General features: G+C 38.5%; 1 protein-coding gene across 6 annotated transcripts in view; it reads left to right on the forward strand.

Moving 5' to 3' along the window:
* Positions 1 to 20,949, forward strand: part of SEC23A (SEC23 homolog A, COPII coat complex component) — a 103,199-nt gene that overhangs the window by 15,052 nt on the left and 67,198 nt on the right. For all 6 annotated transcript variants that reach the window (XM_066277899.1, XM_066277895.1, XM_066277900.1 and 3 more), the window contains 8 exons: positions 4,070 to 4,311; positions 4,945 to 5,002; positions 5,298 to 5,384; positions 6,902 to 7,138; positions 10,628 to 10,707; positions 12,688 to 12,832; positions 15,274 to 15,432; positions 16,954 to 17,069. In XM_066277899.1, the coding sequence (XP_066133996.1) occupies positions 4,091 to 4,311; positions 4,945 to 5,002; positions 5,298 to 5,384; positions 6,902 to 7,138; positions 10,628 to 10,707; positions 12,688 to 12,832; positions 15,274 to 15,432; positions 16,954 to 17,069 (1,103 nt within the window). In that variant the 5' untranslated portion in view covers positions 4,070 to 4,090. The remainder of the gene's footprint in view (positions 1 to 4,069; positions 4,312 to 4,944; positions 5,003 to 5,297; positions 5,385 to 6,901; positions 7,139 to 10,627; positions 10,708 to 12,687; positions 12,833 to 15,273; positions 15,433 to 16,953; positions 17,070 to 20,949) is intronic.

Here is a 20,949-nt window from a genome sequence, read left to right on the forward strand (position 1 = left end):
GAGAGAGACAGAGAGGAAGGAGAGGGGGAGGGGTGGAGAAGCAGATGGGCACTTCTCCTGTGTGCCCTGGCTGGGAATCGAACCCAGGACTTCTGCATGCCAGGCCGACGCTCTACCACCGAGCCAACCGGCCAGGGCCTAAATTTTTTTTTATTGATTTCAATTTATTTTGTTTACATAGATTCTAGTGTCACCCCGAATGCATCCCTCCCTCCCTCGTATTTCCCTCAACATCTCCCTTGCAGGGTGGTTGTTCTTGATTAGCATAAGATTCTCTATTTGTCTCTTGGATTCTGATAGGAGGAAGTAGTGTTTAAATTTTATTTTGTTTTTAAGGTATAATTGGCATCTTTATTTTAAAGAATTTGGCATCTTATTTCTTTTTTAATTTTTAAAAAATTTTATTTTTTGATTTTAGAGAGAAGAGAGAGAGGGAGTAGGGTGGAGGGGAGGAATGGGAAGTATCAACTTGAAGTAGTTGCTTTTTGTATGTGCCCTGACCAGGCAAGCCCAGGGTTTCCAACTGGTGACCTTAGCATTCCAGGTTGATGCTTTATCCTCTGCACCACCACAGGTCAGGCAGCAATTTATTTCTTTTAAAGAAAAGGAAGCTATAAGCTACATAAGATAGCTACTAATACTTAGATTTGTTAACCCTTTGAGTAGTGAGTTTTTTTTCATGCTCGCTGACCCCTGGGAGTGAGTTTTTTTTTTCAAAAAACGAAATTAGTTCCACTTACAGTTTTATTAACTTAAAATCATGTTTGTTTGATAACCAATTTAGGAAACAAGAAGAACATGCATTTGCCTTTTTTTAATGTTGCTTTACACATTTTTAAAATAAAAATTTTTGTACAATTGTACTCTGGATGGTCAGGAGGCACGAGGATGTACATGAATGTTCATACCACTCAAAGGGTTAAGCTTCACTTTCTGTAATTTGTATTACCAAAATCTATTTGAAAATTTTTCTAAAATTAAAATTATCGTATGTACTATGCTTTTATCAAATTATACTTTTCCTTCTCTCACGTATATTTGAGGGTCAGTTTCTCATCCCATTGTTGTTCTTAGCAACTTGAGTATCCATGTTGGCTATTTTGGCACCGTGTCTTCATAAGTCTTCAGTTCTCAATGTTGTTTATTTCTCCCACAGATCTTTTTTTTTTTTTTTTTAATATTTCTGAAGCTGGAAACAGGGAGAGACAGTCAGACAGACTCCTGCATGCGCCCGACCGGGATCCACCCGGCACGCCCACCATGGGGCGACGCTCCGCCCACCAGGGGGCGATGCTCTGCCCATCCTGGGCGTCGCCATGTTGCGACCAGAGCCACTCTAGCGCCTGGGGCGGAGGCCACAGAGCCATCCCCAGCGCACGGGCCATCTTTGCTCCAATGGAGCCTTGGCTGCGGGAAGGGAAGAGAGAGACAGAGAGGAAGGCGCGGCGGAGGGGTGGAGAAGCAAATGGGCGCTTCTCCTGTGTGCCCTGGCCGGGAATCGAACCCGGGTCCTCCGCACGCTAGGCCGACGCTCTACCGCTGAGCCAACCGGCCAGGGCTCTCCCACAGATCTTTTAGCCAGCCACATAGCACTTGAAACTCTCTATCCTCTCAGATCTTTAATTTTTACAGTTTTGCCTGACCTGTGGTAACACAGTGAGTAAATTGTTGAGGTGGAATGCTGAAGTCACTGGTTCGAAACCTCAGAGTTGCCCAGTGAAGGCACAGGTATGAGTTGATGCTTCCTGCTCCTGTCCCTGCATTTCTCTGTCTCTCTCAAATCAATAAATAAAATATTTAAAACTATTTTCAATAAATAAAATATTTACAGTTTCCACTGTTGCAGTTTGAGAGCGTGAGATAGAATTGTTGCCTGGAGAGGAACAAGATGGAGATATTGCTTGATATTGGCCACTAACCAGAGTGGCATCCCCCTCCCCTGGTAGTAAATTTGCTACCTCTTCTTGGGTCTAATGGGCATGGGGTTCAGTAGAGTCATTTATTATTGTTATAAGTGGGGGTTCTTTTGCTTGCTAATTTTTTTCTGAGAAACATTTTTCTTTGGTCATGATTTGTAATGAATTAATATTGCAGAAACTGGCATTTTATTTATTTATAATTTTTTTGTGACAAAAGACAGAGAGAGAGAGGGACAGATAGGGACAGACAGACGGGAAGGGAGAGAGATGAGAAACATCAATTCTTTGTTGCGACACTTTAGTTGTTCATTGATTGCTTTCTCATATGTGCCTTGACAGTAGGGTTGCAGCAGACCAAGTAACCCCTTGCTCAAGCCAGCAACCTTGGGTCCAAGCTGGTGAGCTTTTTTTGCTCAAACCAGATGAGCCCGCGCTCAAGCTGCCAACCTCGGATTCTCGAACCTGGGTCCTCCACATCCCAGTCCAATGCTCTTTTCATTGTGCCACCACCTGGTCAGGCGAAAATAGCATTTTTAAAAAAATTTGTTTTTATTATTTTTAATTTATTTTGTTAACATGGATTCAAGTGTTTCATTCAATAATGCTTCCTTACCTCCACCCCCTTGTCCCTCATTACCCACTCTTTTCCCCCTTCTCTTAATCCCCCCCAATTCCCTTTGGGATTTGCTGGCCTGTTATCTATATCTCTGTATTATGTATATATATTATCACTAATCCCTTCACCTTCTCTGATCCATGCCTTCATCCTCCTTCCCTCTGCCAGCTGTCCCTCTGCTCCCTGTGACTCCACCTCTGCTTCTATTTCATTCCTTTGTTCACTTTGCTCATTAGATTCCACATATAAGTGAGATCATATGGTATTTTTTTCTCTGCCTGTCTTATTTCATTTAGCATAATAATATCTAGGTTCATCTATGCCATTGCAGAAGGTAAGATTTCCTTCTTTTTCTCCACCTTGTAGTATTCCATAAAAAACATACTTATTTTGAATTTTATTAAGAGAATTAAAAAAATCTTAATTTTGTTATATGTCTCAAATGAAAGTTTGAAATGTATAAGTTGTAATGTTAAAAATTGTCTGAAGTAAGTTTCTGAAAAAGTGGTTAAATGATATATAAATCATAGAGAAGACTATATATTTACTATTTATTGTGCCAGAGATGTCCAGAGGAGCATTCGAGATCTTTCTTCCCAGCATATTTTGTCAGTTGGGCTCAAATAAACTCATAAAAATTAAAAAAAAAAAAAAGTTCTATATTTGCACAAAAAAAACAAAACACCCTGCCTAAAACAGAAGTGCCCAATCTTAGAAAAACCATTTTGTTAGGTATTATTAAACATCCTCTTCTTTTCTGGATAGAAAGATGTATTAATTTTAGAATTTAATGTTTTTGACAATTTGTTTATTAGACTAATATAACTTTCAAGGCTGATGTGGAAAATATAGGATTTAGATTTCCCTCTATTTTTGCCTTTCTTGCCTGTGTACCTTTATTTATTTATTTTTTATTTTTATATTTTACAAAGAGAAAGAGTCAGAGACGGATAGATAGAGACAGACAGACAGGAATGGAGAGAGATGAGAGGCATCAATCATCAGTTTTTTGTTGTGACACCTTAGTTGTTCATTGATTGCTTTCTCATACGTGCCTTGACTGTGGGGCCACAGCAGACCAAATAACCCCATACTCGATTGCGATCTTGGGTCCAAGCTAGTGAACTTTGCTCAAACCAGATGAGCCCACACTCAAGCTTGCGACCTCGGGGTCTCGAACCTGGGTCTTCCGCAACCCAGTTTGACACTCTATCCACTGTGCCACCACCTGGTCAGGTACCTGTGTACCTTTAAATAAATAGGACAGTTATTATTTATTATTTTTTGCCATACTTTTTACAAGAGTGAATAAAGAAGGATAAAATACCTTTTATTGAGCCTAATGGGCATTGGGTCCAATAGATCATTTATTATTTTGTTATAAGTGGGGATATTGTTGCTTGTTAATATGTTTCTGAGATAAATATTTTTCTTTGGTCATAATTTCTAATGGATTAATATTGATGAAGTGGGAAAAAGTACTTATTTTGAGTTTTCTTAAGATAATTTTAGAATATCTTAATTTTTTTTACAGAAATAATAATCAAGCTCTACAATGACAACCTATTTGGAATTCATACAACAAAATGAAGAACGAGATGGAGTCCGATTTAGTTGGAATGTTTGGCCCTCAAGCCGACTAGAAGCTACAAGAATGGTTGTTCCAGTAGCTGCCCTATTTACGCCACTGAAGGAGAGACCTGATTTGCCACCTATTCAATATGAGCCTGTTTTGTGTAGTAGGACCACTTGCCGGGCAGTTTTGAATCCTTTATGGTAATTAAAATATATGAAAAAACTAATGTGGCAATATGATTTAAAAATGTAGTGGGTTTTTTTGCTCATTTAGATAGAAAAGTCTTTCTTTTTGTGTATAGTTATTTGTAAAATTAGGATCGTGAGGTCCAAAGAACTGTAAGGTTTTAGGAGTAGTAAGGTAATAAAAGACTAAATGTCTAGATCAAGCAAATAATAGTATTGTCTTAATCTTAGTGATATTTGTTGTATATTAAAAGTTACAGCCTGACCTGTGGTGGTACAGTGGAGTAAGCATTGACCTGGAACGCTGAGATCGCCGGTTCAAAGCCCTGGGCTTGCCCGGTCAAGGCACATAAGAGAAGCTACTATGAGTTGATGCTTCCCACTGTTTCCCCTTCTCTCTCTCTCTCTCCTCTTTCTAAAATCAATAAATAAAATCTAAAAAAAAAGTTATAGTATATTTAAGTGATTGTGTATATGTTAAAAGTATGGATTAGATATTAGCAACATTTAAAAATATGTGGCTTTTACAGATCAATTTGACTATCAGTATGAATGCATTCATACTTTAGAAAGAAATTAATTTTATTGAGATAGGATCCTTATAAAATTGAATTGAAACATAAGCTATTGTATCTTTTCTTAAAACAGTCAAGTGGATTATCGAGCAAAACTCTGGGCTTGCAATTTTTGTTATCAAAGGAATCAGGTAAGAAAACTACCATTGCAGATGTTAATGCTGTAGTACTGGTTTAAATATGTATATGTTGAACATACAGGGTGGGGAAGAAGTAGGTTTATAGTTGTTTGGAAAATAATACAATAATTAATAAGCAATAATACAAGAACAAACTTTCATGTACTTACATGTAAACTTACTTTTTCCCCACCCTGATTTTTTTTCATTATTAAATGATTAGGAAATATTTCTTTTCAGTTTAAAGTTTTATTACTCTTTTTTGCAAATAATTTGTTAAATTATTTTGTTTCCTTTCTGTCTGTAGTTTCCACCTACTTATGCTGGTATATCTGAACTGAATCAGCCTGCTGAACTCTTACCTCAGTTTTCTAGCATTGAATATGTAGTTCTGGTAAGAACATAAGAGTAAATCTTTAAGGAAGTTTAAAATATCCAGTAATTTATAACAAAATAGTTGTTAAAATGAGATGACTTAAAAGGCATCATTCTTGATTTTCACATTGAATTGATGGAGCATTTCAAAGATAAGACCTCTCAAGTTCATTTTAAACAAGGTACTATCTCTGTTGTAGTTATTTGAAACTGGATGGGATGGTGTGATTTGTTATACCGAGTAGATCAATAAACACTGAAGTATTACTCTTTGTAGTTGGAAGGTCAGTTTGATGCTTAGTCAATATGATGCTGGAGCCTGATAATATATCCCCAAGTCTGGTTAATGAAACTATTCTTGTGTTGGTACTTCATAGGAAATTAAATTTTCTTCCCTTTTTGAACAGCTTTCATAGTTGTTTCTATATTTAAGAGTGAAATTAATAATAAATAACCTTTATGAATCTTGACGAGAAAGCAGAATATGGTTCATTTGGACCAGTCAGCAATTTGTCCAGCCTGGCTAGTTTCTGGTTCTCATACAATTCAATTCAGGCTTAGACAATTATTTTATAAATTCACTACGTGTTTTTAAACTTTATAGTTACTATTTTTTAAATTTTTATTGCAAGAAATGAAACCTCATCTGACCGGTGGTGGCTTAGTGAGTAGTGTGTCAGCTTGGGACACTGAGGTACCAGGTTTGAAACCTTGAGGTCTCTGTCTTGAGTGCAGGCTTATCTGGCTTGAGCGCAGGCTCACCAGCTTGAGTGCAGGGTCACTGGCTTGGCTGGAGCCCCCAGGTCAAGGCATGTATGATAAGAAGCAATCAATGAACAACTGAAGTGCTGAACAACTACAAGTTGGTACTTATCATCTCTCTCCCTTTTTGTCTCTCTATATATCTTGCTTAAAAAAAAGAAAGAAAGAAACTTCATGCAGTTAAATAAAATTGGAAGTGAATATCTCCACAAGTAATTGTAAATAATTTTTTAAACTTAATTTTTTCACTTAAGATATAAGTCTTAGAGTCTCTCCATGCATATGTTACCTGTTAACTTTTTTTTTTTTTTTTTACAGAGACTGAGAGAGCCAGAGAGAGGGATAGGTAGGGACAGACAGGAACACAGAGAGATGAGAAGCATCAATCATTAGTTATTCATTGCAACACCTTAGTTGTTCATTGATTGCTTTCTCATATGTGCCTTGACCACAGGCCTTCAGCAGACCGAGTAACCCCTTGCTCGAGCCAGCAACCTTGGGTCCACACTGGTGAGCTTTGCTCAAACCATATGAGCCTGTGCTCAAGCTGGCAACCTCGGGGTCTCGAACCTGGGTCCTCCGCATCCCAGTCCGACTCTCTGTCCACTGTGCCACTGCCTGGTCAGGCTATTTGTTACCTGTTACATTTCTGAAATGGCTTTTATTAGAATTCCATTGCGTGAATGTACTATTGATTATCCTTATCAATTGTGCTGAAGTCTTAATACTTTTAAACAACATTATTTTTTTCTCTTATGGCACATTTTTTAACAGCGTGGTCCTCAGATGCCTTTGATCTTCCTCTATGTGGTTGACACTTGTATGGAAGATGAAGATTTGCAAGCCCTGAAGGAATCTATGCAGATGTCATTAAGTCTTTTACCACCTACAGCTTTGGTTGGACTTATAACTTTCGGGAGAATGGTTCAGGTTCACGAACTTGGATGTGAGGGCATTTCAAAAAGCTATGTCTTCAGAGGAACAAAAGATCTGTCTGCTAAACAATTGCAGGTAAACAACAACCTATCTATGAGCATCACTGTACATATGTCTAAAAAAGCTTTTGGATATAATTTTTTAGAAAATATTTCTATTATACTTGACTTATATAATTGTATTATAACAAGGGCTTTACATTTAATGTTGGCATCAGTTTTCTTTCATTTACCTTAATTTTTTACCATACTGAAGGAAATATTTTACTTATAATGGTATTTAAAGTTTTTTTTTAATGTTTTTATTTATTTATTTATTTATTTTGTATTTTTCTGAAGCTGGAAACGGGGAGGCAGTCAGACAGACTCCCGCATGCGCCCAACCGGGATCCACCCGGCATGCCCACCAGGGGGCAGTGCTCTGCCCATCTGGGGCATCGCTCTGTTGCAACCAGAGCCACTCTAGCGCCTGATGCAGAGGCCATGGAGCCATCCCCAGTGCCCAGGTCATCTTTGCTCCAATGGAGCCTTGGCTGCGGGAGGGGAAGAGAGAGACAGAGAGGAAGGAGAGGGGGAGGGGTAGAGAAGCAGATGGGCGCTTCTCCTGTGTGCCCTGGCTGGGAATTGAACCCAGGACTTCCGCACGCCAGACTGATGTTCTACCACTGAGCCAACCGGCCAGGGCCTAAAATATTTTTATTTGTTAATTTTAGAGAGAGGGAGAGAAACATCACTTTGTAGTTCCACTTACTTATACATTCATTGGTTGATTCTTGTATGTGCCCTGACTGGGGATCGAACCTGCAACCTTGGAATATTGGGACAGTGCTCCAGCAGACCCTAGCTACAAGGTCAGGGCATTAATAGTATCTTTAAAATTTAGTGTGTAACTGAAATATTTTACTAGAGATTTGAAGGTCTTAAATAAGAGTCATTCTGAAGACTGGGAGAAAGCAACTATAAAATATTAGCTTTTGTTTTCTTGACATCTGACTTAAGAACTAAACACTTTTGTTTTTCAAAGGGAGATATTTTAAGGCTGAAGAGGTTTAATATAAGAAATATGGGTGCATATTTTTTTCATACATTAGGACAACATTTTATCTTTGGGGTAAATGAAGTTTTATCCAAGGCAGGGAAATTATGTGTAGCGTACTCTATCACTTGGGCATATTTTTCAAAAATTTTTATTCTGCTCAGACATTTTGGTAGACCATAGAAGAGTATTGGGAGATGGTTGGAAGGGTAGGATTTATCATCTGATTATTCAAAAACTTCCTAGGAGATTCTGATACAACTCCTAGTTGAGAACAGTGACCCTAGAGGATGATAGATAAGCCTGGCATAAAGTAGACAGACATGAAATCACACTTGGGAGGCGTATAGGTAGTCCAAAATTTAAAAAAGAAAAGATTTTGACTTATTTTGAGCATGGCTGACTGGGGTAGTGGTGCTACAGTTAATTGAGATAGAAAATACTGGAGGAATTCAATTCACAGGTTTGGATGGGGAGGATAGTGAATAAGATAGTGAATGTGTAGTGAATATGATTTAAGGAAGTGGAGACAATTAGAGTCTGTGTTCTTTCATAAGGTTTGTTATGAAGGTAAGGAAGGTGATAGATAGTATGGGGATTTTAGAGAGAACTGAGTTAAAGAGGTTTTATTTAGGAGGGACACTTGAATGTGATTATACATAGAAGGGAAAGGGACTAAAAATGACAGCAAGAGTGAGAAGAGGAGAGCGAGGTTTCAGAAAACAGGTTAGGAATTCCTTCAGGAGCAAAGGAAGCAGAGTACCTTCCTTCACAAGAGAGAGAAAGGCATAACCTCTTTATACCTTAGTTTTTTCAAGTGCAAAAGGGCGATAAGAGTATTTACCTTATAGGATGGTCATGAGAATTAGATGGATCATGCCTTTCTGTGCTTGCTATTATTGTTATTTTAAAATTGTTAATTTATTAAAAGTGGCTTAATATTAGTTCTGATTATAAAGTACATTTTACTTAAATTATATACATCTACCTTTTTGCAACAGGCAATGAATGCCTGTAGACTATAAAGTTTTATTTTCTTTGCTAAAATGTTTTTATCTTCTATCTTCAACTATCTGTTTGAAAAGAGTCTGGTGTTTGTTCTCCAAATAGTGCTGGGTTCAAATCTTAAATTCTTCCAAGTTGTATGCTCTTGGGTTGATCTCTTTGCTTTTTTTTTTTTGTAACAGAGAGAGGAACAGATAGGGGCAGACAGACAGGAAGGGAGAGAGATGAGAAGCATCAATTCTTTGTTGCGGCACCTTAGTTGTTCATTGATGGCTTTCCCATATGTGCCTTGACAGGGAGGGCGAGGCACAGCAGACTGAGTGACTCCTTGCTCAAGCCAGTGACCTTGGGCTCAAGCTGGTAAGCCTTGCTCAAACAAGATGAGCTCGTGCTTGGGGTTTCGAACCTGGATCCTCTGTGTCCCAGTCTGATGCTCTATCCACTGTGCCACCGCCTGGTCAGGCTCTTTGCTTGTTTTCTTATCCTGTATGGAAAGATATAAACAATACTTACTTTGCAGGGTTATTATTGGTAGTAAATGAAATAATTTGAGAACACTCAGTATAATGTAAACTATTGAAGGATTTTATAGCAAAACCTGGATTACTATCTTGCTTTGTCATTTGCTAGTTGTGGAACCTTAGGCAAGTTATTTAGCCTTTTTGAGTGTCAGTTGTAAAGAAGGGACTAAGAAATCTACTTTGTTGTTGCTTTGTGAGGAAATAGTATACTGTATATAATGTTTAGAACATAACACATTTTCAATAAAAAGTTGCTGTTCCTGATAGCAGTATAGGAAATACTGCAGGATTAGCTTAATATTTTTTTTCCTGACAGATCTTTAAACATTCAAATTTTCTGTTATATACTTTTACTTCATGACTGAGCATTTCTAGATTCAATAAAACTCTAGTAAAATTGCATTATTTAGAGAGGAATTGGATACACTTCTAGAATTCAAAACAAAACTAGCAATTTGGATAGACATTAAGTCAGAAAATTAACAAGTATAGATCACAAAATAAGTCTACCTTATCCCCCTTCATATGATGCCATGTAATTCTGCATAACACTTATTACAGTTGCAGTTTTACACTTAATGATTTGACTTGACTAACCACTGTGTCTCTTCCACTAGATTTTAATTTCTGTAATGTCAGGAACTGTATTTTTTTTTTGACCATTAGATGCCAGGCACAGAAAGGGGATGAATGGATACAAGTTAAGAAATATAGTCAGTCAAGTTACACAGTAACTATTTATTAGACTATTTATTAGAAATAAAATATTTTTCAGCTAATATCCTTCTTCTTTGCTCACATAGCACCTTGTACTTTGCTCTCTTCTGGTGTTTGTTTTACTGTGTTAGTCTTGCCAACTAGACCTTTTGCTTTCTGAGGAAAGATACTTTGTTCTCCATTTTTGTGTTCCAAATACCTATCACAGCACCTTGCACATGGTAAATAGTTGATGCATCTTTGTCGGAGTAGTGAAATGGATATCACAGAAATAATCTCTTTATAGGAAATGCTGGGGCTCTCTAAAGTTCCCGTTACTCAAGCAACACGTGGGCCTCAGGTACAGCAGCCACCGCCTTCCAACAGGTAATACTTAAATATGGCAAAGAGAATTTGGCAATGGATGCAGCTATTTTAAGCATCCCATACCCTTTATCTGAACATAGACATTCAATAATACTACAGTGTTAAATATTTTTAGTATAATTTTTATTTTTAATTTTTTTTTTTAGATTTTATTTATTTATTTTAGAGAGGATGGGGGGCGAGGAGCAGGAAGCACCAACTCCCATGTGTGCCTTGACCCAACAAGCCCAGGGTTTCGAACTAGCAACCTCAGCATTCTAGGTCGATGCTTTATCCACAGTGCTACCACGGCATTAGTATACTTTTTATTTTTATTTTATTTTATTTTTTTGTGGTAGAAACAGAGTCAGAGAGAGGGACAGATAGGGATAGACAGACAGGAAGGGAGAGGGATGAGAAGCATCAATTCTTCATTGCAGCTCCTTAGTTGTTCAGTTATTGCCTTTTCATATGTGCCTTGACCCGGTGGGCTACAGCAGACTAAGTAAGTGACCCCTTGCTCGAGCCAGCGACCTTGGGCTCAAGCTGGTGATCCTTACTCAAACCAGATAAGCCCACACTCAAGCTGGCGACCTCAGGGTCTCAAACCTGGGTCCTGCATCCTAGTCCGACGCTCTATCTACTGCGCCACTGCCTGGTCAGGCTCATTAGTATACTTTAAAGAGTTAAGACAGAATCATATCATTAAGATGGTTGGTTTCTCATGGTTATAATGTAAGGAGCCACTTTATGTGGTTTTTGTTTTTATTTCTTGAGTGAGAGAGAGAGGGACAGATAGGAAGGGAGAGAGATGAGAAGCATTCTTTGTTTTGGCACCTTAGTTGTTCATTGATTGTTTTCTCTCTCTCTTTTTTTTTTTTTTTTTTTTTTTGTATTTTTCTGAAGTTGGAAACGGGGAGGCAGTCAGACAGACTCCCGCATGCGCCCTACCGGGATCCACCCGGCATGCCCACCAGGGGGCAATGCTCTGCCCATCTGGGGCATTGCTCTGTTGCAACCAGAGCCATTCTAGCACCTGAGGCAGAGGCCATAGAGCCACCCCCAGCATCTGGGCCAACTTTGCTCCAATGGAGCCTTGGCTGCGGGAAGGGAAGAGAGAGAAGAGAGGGGGAGGGCTGGAGAAGCAGATGGGTGCTTCTCCTGTGTGCCCTGGCCGGGAATACAACCCGGGACTCTTGCATTGCCAGGCCGATGCTCTACCACTGAGCCAACCGGCCAGGGCCTGATTGTTTTCTCATATGTGCCTTGATGGGAGGGGTGCTTCAACTGAGCCAGTGACCCCTTGCTCAAGCCAGTAACCTTGGGCTCAAGCTAGCAACCATGGAGTTATGTCTGATCCTACACTCAAGCTGTCAATCCCGCTCTCAAGCCAGATGAGCCTGCGCTCAAGCCCGCGACCTTGGGGTCCTCAGCGTTCCATATTGACACTCTGTTCACTGTGCCACCACCTGGTTAGGCAGAAGTTACTTTAGTTTTGATGTATTTCTGATTTTCTGTTATTAGGTTCAGAGGAACTTAATTATTGTGGTTGAAGGAAGGCAAGCAAAAAATAGGACCTCAAAAACTTTTCAAATTAGAGGTGATATTACTAAAATTGAATTGATATATCTTATAATTATTTCAATAACTTCAAAACTTACCAGAGTGGTAAACAAAAGATGCAGTCCTGAAGAAATACTTGGCTTGACTGTTTCTTTGATAGCAGTTGTACTCAAAGTGTGGTTCCTGGACCAGTAGTCTCAGCATTACTTGGGAACTTATTTGAAATGCAGATTCCTAGGTTCCACCTCAGACCTCTGGAACCAGCAATCTGTGTTAATACAAACCCTCAGACCGATTTCTGATGTACAAAGAAGTTCTGAGAACCATTGGTCTACTGTGTATTCAAATTATTTTTTTTTGTTTTTAAGAAAATGTATAGTTTATTTCTTAAACTCTCATTCACAAATAAATGACTTTTCATTTAATTTTGTTTTGCAGATTTTTGCAACCAGTACAGAAAATAGACATGAATCTCACAGATCTTCTGGGAGAACTGCAGCGAGACCCGTGGCCCGTACCACAGGGAAAGAGGCCTTTGCGTTCCTCGGGGGTGGCACTCTCCATAGCTGTAGGACTGCTCGAGGTAGCGGCAGTGGCTTCATTTTGGAATGTAAATGTGCAATGATATGTACAAGGTAGTGCTGAGTGAAAAACACGAGGTCTTGAAGAGCAAGGGTGTGATTTTATTTAAAGTTTGATCTGAAGTGTATCCTTTTGTATATAGAGAAGCTTCTGGAAGGATGTTCACTCAAATGTTAGTGGTAGGATAAGGCCAATTTTACTTTTAAATAGAATTTGAAAATATTACACTACACAAATGTTAAACATTATAATTAGGAAAGAGTTATTAATTTTTTTTTAATTTGAAATGCTATCAAATTTACAGAAAAGTTGCAGAGAACTTTTTCCCCCTGAATTATTTGAGATTAAGTTGCTGACATGATGTTTCTGACCCCTTGAATACTTTGGTTGCATTTTCTATAAACCAGGACATTCTCCTATATAATCACAGTACTATTAAAACCAGAATATTAACACTGATGATACATTACTACCATGTAATTCTCAGACCTCATCCAAGTTTTACTGATTATTCCAATAATTTCTGTTATTAAAAGGATTTAGTTCAGAGTCATACATTCAGTGGGATATGTCTCTTTAGTGTCCTTCAGTTTGGAACAGTTCCTTAACTTTTCCTTGACTTCCGTGACTTGGACCACTTTGGAAGATTCAGGCCAGTTTTCCATAGATTGGCTCTCAGCTTAGGTTTGTCTTGATGTACCCTCACAGTTAGATTCTGGTCTTGCTGTTATCACAGAAGTAATGCTTTGTTTTCCTCACATCCTATCAAGTGGCACCTGGTTTTTATTTGTCACATTACTCATTAAGGTTGGATGTCCTAGGTTACTCCACTGTAAAATTATTCTTATTTCCCCTCTCTTTGTAATTAGCAAACATTAGTTGGTGATGATCTTTGGAACCATGCAAATATTCCCTTATTCACCTAACTTTCAATTTATTTATTTATTTGTTAGTGTCACTATGGACTCATGGTTTCCTATTTTATACAGTGAGTTGTAATCTATTACTATCATTATTGTCTTAACTTTCTACATTGACATAATTCTAAACATGGAAAAATTATGAGAAATGTTCAAAGATTAATTGAGCTTTTACCCAGATTCCTCAGATGCTAATATTTTAGTACATTTGCTTTTTCTTTCTTTCAGTATTTATATACATCAATCTCTCTATATGTATCATATCTATTTATGTCAGACACATATAAATTTTAGAAAACCATTTGAAAGTCAGTTACAAACATGCTTCTTTACCTCTAAATACTTCAGTTTGTATTTCTTAATTACAGAAACAGTTTTTTGCACAACTGCAATTCAGTTAACAAAATCAGGAAATTAACACTGATATAATACAATTTTCTAATCTGTAAACTTTATTCATATTTCACCAGTACCTCCAATAATACCCTTTATAGCAAAAGAAAATCCTGGATTATGGATTACATTCAGTTGTTATGTCTCCTTAGTGTCCTTTAATCTGTAATAGTTGCTCAGTTTTTTTTTCCCTGAAGCTGGAAACGGGGAGAGACAGTCAGACAGACTCCCGCATGCGCCCAACCAGGATCCACCAGGCATGCCCACCAGGGACAACGCTCTGCCCCTCGGGGCGTCGCATCCAGAGTCATCTGCCACGACCAGAGCCACTCTGGCGCCTGGGGCAGAGGCCAAGGAGCCATCCCCAGCGCCCGGGCCATCTTTTGCTCCAATGGAGCCTTGGCTGAGGGAGGGGAAGAGAGAGACAGAGAGGAAGGAGGGGGACGGTGGAGAAGCAAATGGGCGCTTCTCCTATGTGCCCTGGCCAGGAATCGAACTCGGGTCCCCCGCACGCCAGGCCGACGCTCTACCGCTCAGCCAACCGGCCAGGGCCAATAGTTGCTCAGTTTTTTGTGTGTTTCATGACACTGACATTTTTCAAGAGTACAGACTAGTTATTTTGCAGACTTTAAGTCCAGATTTGGTTTATCTGATCTCATCTCATGAGCAGATTTAGGTTATACATTTTTCCAGGAATGTTGCAGAATTGATCTGCATTCTACTTAGTGCAGCACATCTGGGAGCTGCTGTTGTTGATTAGTTTATTACTATGATGTTAGTTAGATCACTTGGGTAAGGTGCTTTATTCCAGGTTTTATTTTAAAATTAGGAAGGCACTATTATTTAGAAGAGGATTTAAAAAGCTCTCTTCAAACAAACACCTTGTTTTTATTTTATTTTTTATGATTTTAATTTGTGTTTACATAGATTCAAGTATCCCACTGAATATATCTCCCCCCACCTCAAACACCTTGTTTTTAAATTTCATTTTAAACATTTGATTATTTTATTTCTTGGAAAAGCTATGATATTCTGTTTTCTATAATGAGTATGTCACAGTTCATTATCAGAAATGTATATTCATATGTTTTCCTTTAAACTCTTTTGACAAGTTACTTTTATCTGATAGTGTACTTTCCCCAACACTGGTGCCCGTATCATGATGTTCATTGGTGGCCCAGCCACTCAGGGGCCAGGAATGGTGGTTGGAGATGAATTGAAGACACCTATAAGATCATGGCATGACATTGAAAAAGACAATGCCAAATATGTTAAAAAGGGAACTAAGGTAATTTTGGTTTTTAAGCCTTTTTGCCTTGGAAATATTCATTTAATAAAAAAGGAGTAATATAAAATACAAATATTGTATGATAAATCTAATATTGTGAAGTCTAATACTGTAACTGCTATTTATAATTTGAGAAATAGTCTCTTTCTTAATAACTTACATTATAATTTTCCTGGTTTTAAATGTTTAAAAATTTAATAGTATGTACCAATAGGTATCTCTTTAAAGATTACTCCTGAGAGAAACCCTGTGAGCCTTTCATGTTAAAGAATGTCTTTTCCTTCAGGAAAAATTTCTCACATTTTTTTACTTTTTCATTTTCCAGCGTCTGTACTTTAGATATGTTTATTTTTCATAGCTTGAATAGTATTATCTTTTTTTTATAAGTTTTCTGTTCACGTAGCGCGAGCACATTTTCACTAAGGTTGATTTTTGATTCCCTTGTATTGCTGTTGCTTTAATGTCCCCCACCCCTTTTAATAAAATTCTCTAGAGTTTACAATTTCAATGTAGTGCTATTTTATATTTCTTTTTGGTAGTGATTATTTATCATATTTTTTAAGTGTAATTAATAACAAATAATTGTCACTGTAAATGGGTACTTTTTTTCCTGCCACCTAATTTCCCTTTTGAGCTTGGGACTTTTCTGTGAGCTTCAAAAAATGTTTTAGATTTGTTTACCTTACTGCTTTCATTGTTATCTTTTTTGATGTTTTTATTACTTGAGTGTAGATTTAGCCAGGAAAAAGATTTCTTTGTTTTTCTTCTACCATGTTTATGTAAAGAACAAATTGTTCAGTATGCCTTTTTTCAACTTTCGTGTAATTTAGGACTTTACAGTAGTCCTCCCTTATTTGTGGTTTCGCATACTGTGCTTTCAGTTACCCGTGATCAGCTGCAGTTCGAGAATATTAACTGAAAAATTCCAGAAATAAACCGTTCATAAGTTTTAAATTGCACACTGTTCTGAGTAATGTGATGAAATCTCACGCTGTTCCACCCTGAACGTGAATCATCTCTTAACCCAGCACATCCATGCTACCTGCTCATTAGTCACTTAGTAGCCATCTTGGTCATGGTATCCTCTTTCTTGTGTTCCACTTTTACTTACTCATGGCCTCAATGTGCGAGAGTAATGATGGTAGCAATTTGGATATGCCAAAGAAAAGCAGTCAAGTAAAACGATATGTATGCATAGGAAAAAACATAATTCATATAGGATTTGGCACTATCCATGGTTTCAGGCGTCCCCTGGGGATCTTGGAACATATCCTCATGGATAAGGGGAGACCACTGTATTAAGAAAGAATGGCTTTTACAGAAGAATATGACAGTTACAGACTTATAGAAACTACTGTATTATTTGAGACATTATAGAAAATTAAATTATAAAAAATCACATTAAAATTATGAATTATTTTTTTTAGTATTCTTAGATCATTTTAATCTATTAATGGCAAAAAGAATTATAGGATGATTAGTTTATACATTAACTTTATTTGATTAAAAAATCTTTTGTAGCATTTTGAAGCATTGGCTAATCGAGCTGCTACGACTGGTCATGTTATTGATATCTATGCATGTGCATTAGATCAGACAGGTCTCCTGGAGATGAAATGCTGTCCCAACCTGACTGGGTATGTATTTGAATTTTACAATTTCTGGAGTTACAAACTAATAATACAATAGCTGTTAACAGGTTTTGGGTTTTTTTAATTTAAAAAAAATTTTTTTTTTTTAATTTTGTGACAGCAGCAGAGAGAGACAGAGAGGGGACAGATAGGGACAGACAGACAGAAAGGGAGAGAGAGATGAGGAGCATCAATTCTTCATTGCGGCACCTTAGTTGTTCATTGATTGCTTTCTCATATGTGCCTTGACCGTGGGGCTACAGCAGAGCGAGTTACCGCTTGCTCAAACCAGCGACCTTAGGCTCAAGCTTGTGAGCCTTGCTCAAACCAGATGAGCCCGTGCTCAAGCTGGAGAGACCTTGGGGTTTCAAATCTGGGTCCTCCGCGTCCCAGTTCAACGCTCTATCCACTGCGCCATCACCTGGTCAGACGGTTAACAGGTTTTGATACTTTCACTATAAACTTTTCCTAAAATATAGTTATAAAGGCACAGTTCTGTTTGAAAAGCTCTTCTTGATATCCTGCAGTCATTGTATTATCAACCTTTTTGATCAACCTGTGGTGGTGCAGTGGATAGAACGTCGACCTAGAATGCTGAGGTCACTGGTTTGAAATCCTGGGCTTGCCCCGTCAAGGCACATATGAGAAGGAAAAAGTATGAGTTGATGCTTCTACTCCTCCCCCACTTCCTTGTTCTCTCTCTCTCTCTCTCTCTCTCCTTTCTTTAGAAATCAATAAGTAAAATCGTTTATTTTTTTAAAGAGATATAATTCATCCATTTAAATACCCATTTAAGTGTATAATTTAATTTAATACTTAAAATTTTTTTTTTACAAAGACAGAGTCAGAGAGAGGGATAGACAGGGACAGACAGACAGAAACAAAGAGAGATGAGAAGCATCAATCAGTTTTTTTGTTGCAGCACTTTAGTTGTTCATTGATTGCTTTCTCATATGTGCCTTGACCTTGGGGCTATAGCAGACGAGTGACCCCTTGCTCAAGCCAGCGACCTTGGGTCCAAGCTGGTGAGCTTTGCTCAAACCAAATGAGCCCGCACTCAAGCTGGCAAGCTCAGGTTCTCAAACCTGAGTCTTCCACATCCCAGTCCGACTCTCTATCCACTGTGCCACCGCCTGGTCAGACTAAAAAATTTTTTTACTATATTCCTAGGTGTAATAACCACTACCATAATTTAATTTTAGAACATTTGCATTACCCCAGAGAGAAACTCTGTTCCCATTGGCAGTCATTCCCCATTCTTTATTTCTTCCCTTACTTCTCCCCTCTCAGCCTAGACAACCACTAATCTTTTCTGTCTCAAAGGATTTGCCAATTTCTTTTATTATTATTATTTTTAATTTTTTTATTTTTCTAGAGTAAGAAGCAGGGAGGCAGAGAGACAGACTCCTGCATGCACCTGACCGGGATCCATCAGGCATGCCCACCAGGGGGCGATGCTCTGCCCATCTGGGACATTGCTTCATGTCAATCAGAGCCATTCTAGTGCCTGAGGCAGAGGCCATGGAACCATTCTCAGCATCTGGACCAACTTTGCTCCAGTGGAGCCTTGACTGTGGGAGGGGAAGAGAGAGATAGAGAGAAAAGAGAGGGGGAAGGGTGGAGAAGCAGATGGTCGCTTCTCCTGTGTGCCCTGGCTGGGAATCAAACCCGGGACTTCCACAAGCAGGGCCGATGCTCTACCAGTGAGCCAACCAGCTAGGGCTCCTTTTTTATTTTAACAATCTAAAAAAAAAAGATTGATTTTAGAGAGACAGAGAGAGGAAGGGAGAGAGAGAGAGAGAGAAGTATTCATTTGTTGTTTCATTTAGTTGTGCATTCATTGGTTGTTATCCGTCTGTATTCTGTTCAAGGATTGAACCTGCAAATTTGACATTTCCAGACAATGCTCTAACCAACTGAGCTAACTGGCCAGGGTTTGATTTACCTATTCTTTTTTTTTTTTTCTTTTTACAGAGACAGAGAGAGAGTCAGAGAGTGGGATAGATAGGGACAGACAGACAGGAACAGGAACAGAGAGAAATGAAAAGCATCAATCATCAGTTTTTTGTTGCGACACCTTAGTTGTTCATTAATTGCTTTCTCATATGTGCCTTGACTGCGGGCCTTTAGCAGACCAATAACCCCTTGCTCGAGCCAGTGACCTTGGGTCCAAGCTGGTGAGCTTTTTTTTTGCTCAAGCCAGATGAGTTGGCAACCTTGGGGTCTCAAACCTGGGTCCTCCGCATCCCAGTCCGATGCTCTATCCACTGTGCCACTGTGCTCTATCCACCGCCTGGTCAGGCAGATTTACCTATTGATCTTAGTGGGAAACCATGTCATCTTTCACCATTAAGTATGATGTTAGCTGTGGATTTTTGTAAATGCCTGTATTAGGTTGAGAACTTTCCCATCCATTTCTAGTTTGTTGAATTTTTTTTCAGGAAAGGGTGTTAGATTTTGTTAAATGCCTTTTCTGCATCTATTGAGATGGTCACATGATTTTTGTTCTTTGTTCTATTAATATGATGTATTACAGTATTTTTGTTGTTGTTGTTGTTTTTGTTTGGTATGTTAAACTAGCCTTGAGTTCCTGGATGAATCTGACCTGTGAATAATTCTTTTTATTTATTGCCAGATTTGATTTGTTAGTATTTTGTTGAGGATTTTTGCATCTGATTTCATACGGGATCTTGGCTTTTCTTGTAATGTCTTTGTTGTTGGTATCAGAGTAATACTGGTGTCATAGAATGAGTCAGGAAGTATTTATTTTCCATTCACAGGCAGTCATGTATTTTGGGGATAATTTAATTAGCCTTTAAAAAACTTAATTAGGGGCAACTTCCCTAGCCTCCATCTTTCTTTCCTTGGGGCCAGGGAACCTTGCCGGGCAGGATGTGCGCTCTGTACTCAATGAAGCCGTTTATTATTCCACACTTTGCAGCTCCGGCCCTCTTCCTTCCTTCTCGGCGGGGAAAAATACCTTACATATACGTGAAGTGCCTACCTGATATAAGGCATGTGCTCAGAAAGTGGTAGCTATTATTCTTAATAATATAAGGAAAGTCTATGGGGAAACTAGGCAAGTACCAAATGCTCCTCTTCGAATAAGGAACCGAAACAGCCCTGACCGGGCTCCACCACCCCACCCGAGTCAGCAATCTGCTCAGAGGGGGAAAGACAGGAAGAGTCCTCTCTGTCTTTCCCCATCCCAAAGCCTGTAAAAAAAAAACCAAAAAACAACTTAATTAGGTATGCCAACTTATTTCTCAGGTTTATTAATTGAATTAATTTATTTAATAAATATTAATGAAAACCTGTGTGTCAAACTGTTTAAGGTACTGGCGATACAGCAATAAGCCAAACATGAAAATTGGCCCTCATGGAACTTATCTTCTGTTGCTGGACATTGCCATTTTTTATTGCACATATTCTCAGCATTGTCCCCTTGAAATGTGGCAAATGTGACTGAGAAATTAAGTTTTTAATTTACATTTCAATTTTATATACACATGTGGGATGTGCTGCGCTAGAGAGAGCAGATGAGAGAGACAGATAGTATGTCGTCAGGTGATGATAAATGTTCAGGAGAAAAATAAGTCAGGAAATGAGGATAGCGGTTTGCAGTTCTAAGGAGGGAGAGAAGGGATAACCTCATTAAAAGTGAGGATTTAGCAAAGATTTAAGGAAGTAAGAAAGTGAGCCAGGTGCATATATGAAAGAAGAGTGTTCCAAGCAGAGGGAATAGCAAGAGCAAACTTGAGAACAAATCTGGGGTGTTTGAGAGATAGCAAGGCAGCCAAAGGGGGGGACAGATCGTGACGATTTTTTGACTATTAGGCTTTGGACTTCACTTTGAGTGAGATGGGAACTCATTGCATAGTTTTTA

Source organism: Saccopteryx bilineata, chromosome 4 (genome assembly GCF_036850765.1).
Source record: "Saccopteryx bilineata isolate mSacBil1 chromosome 4, mSacBil1_pri_phased_curated, whole genome shotgun sequence".
NCBI classification, from domain to species: domain Eukaryota; kingdom Metazoa; phylum Chordata; class Mammalia; order Chiroptera; family Emballonuridae; genus Saccopteryx; species Saccopteryx bilineata.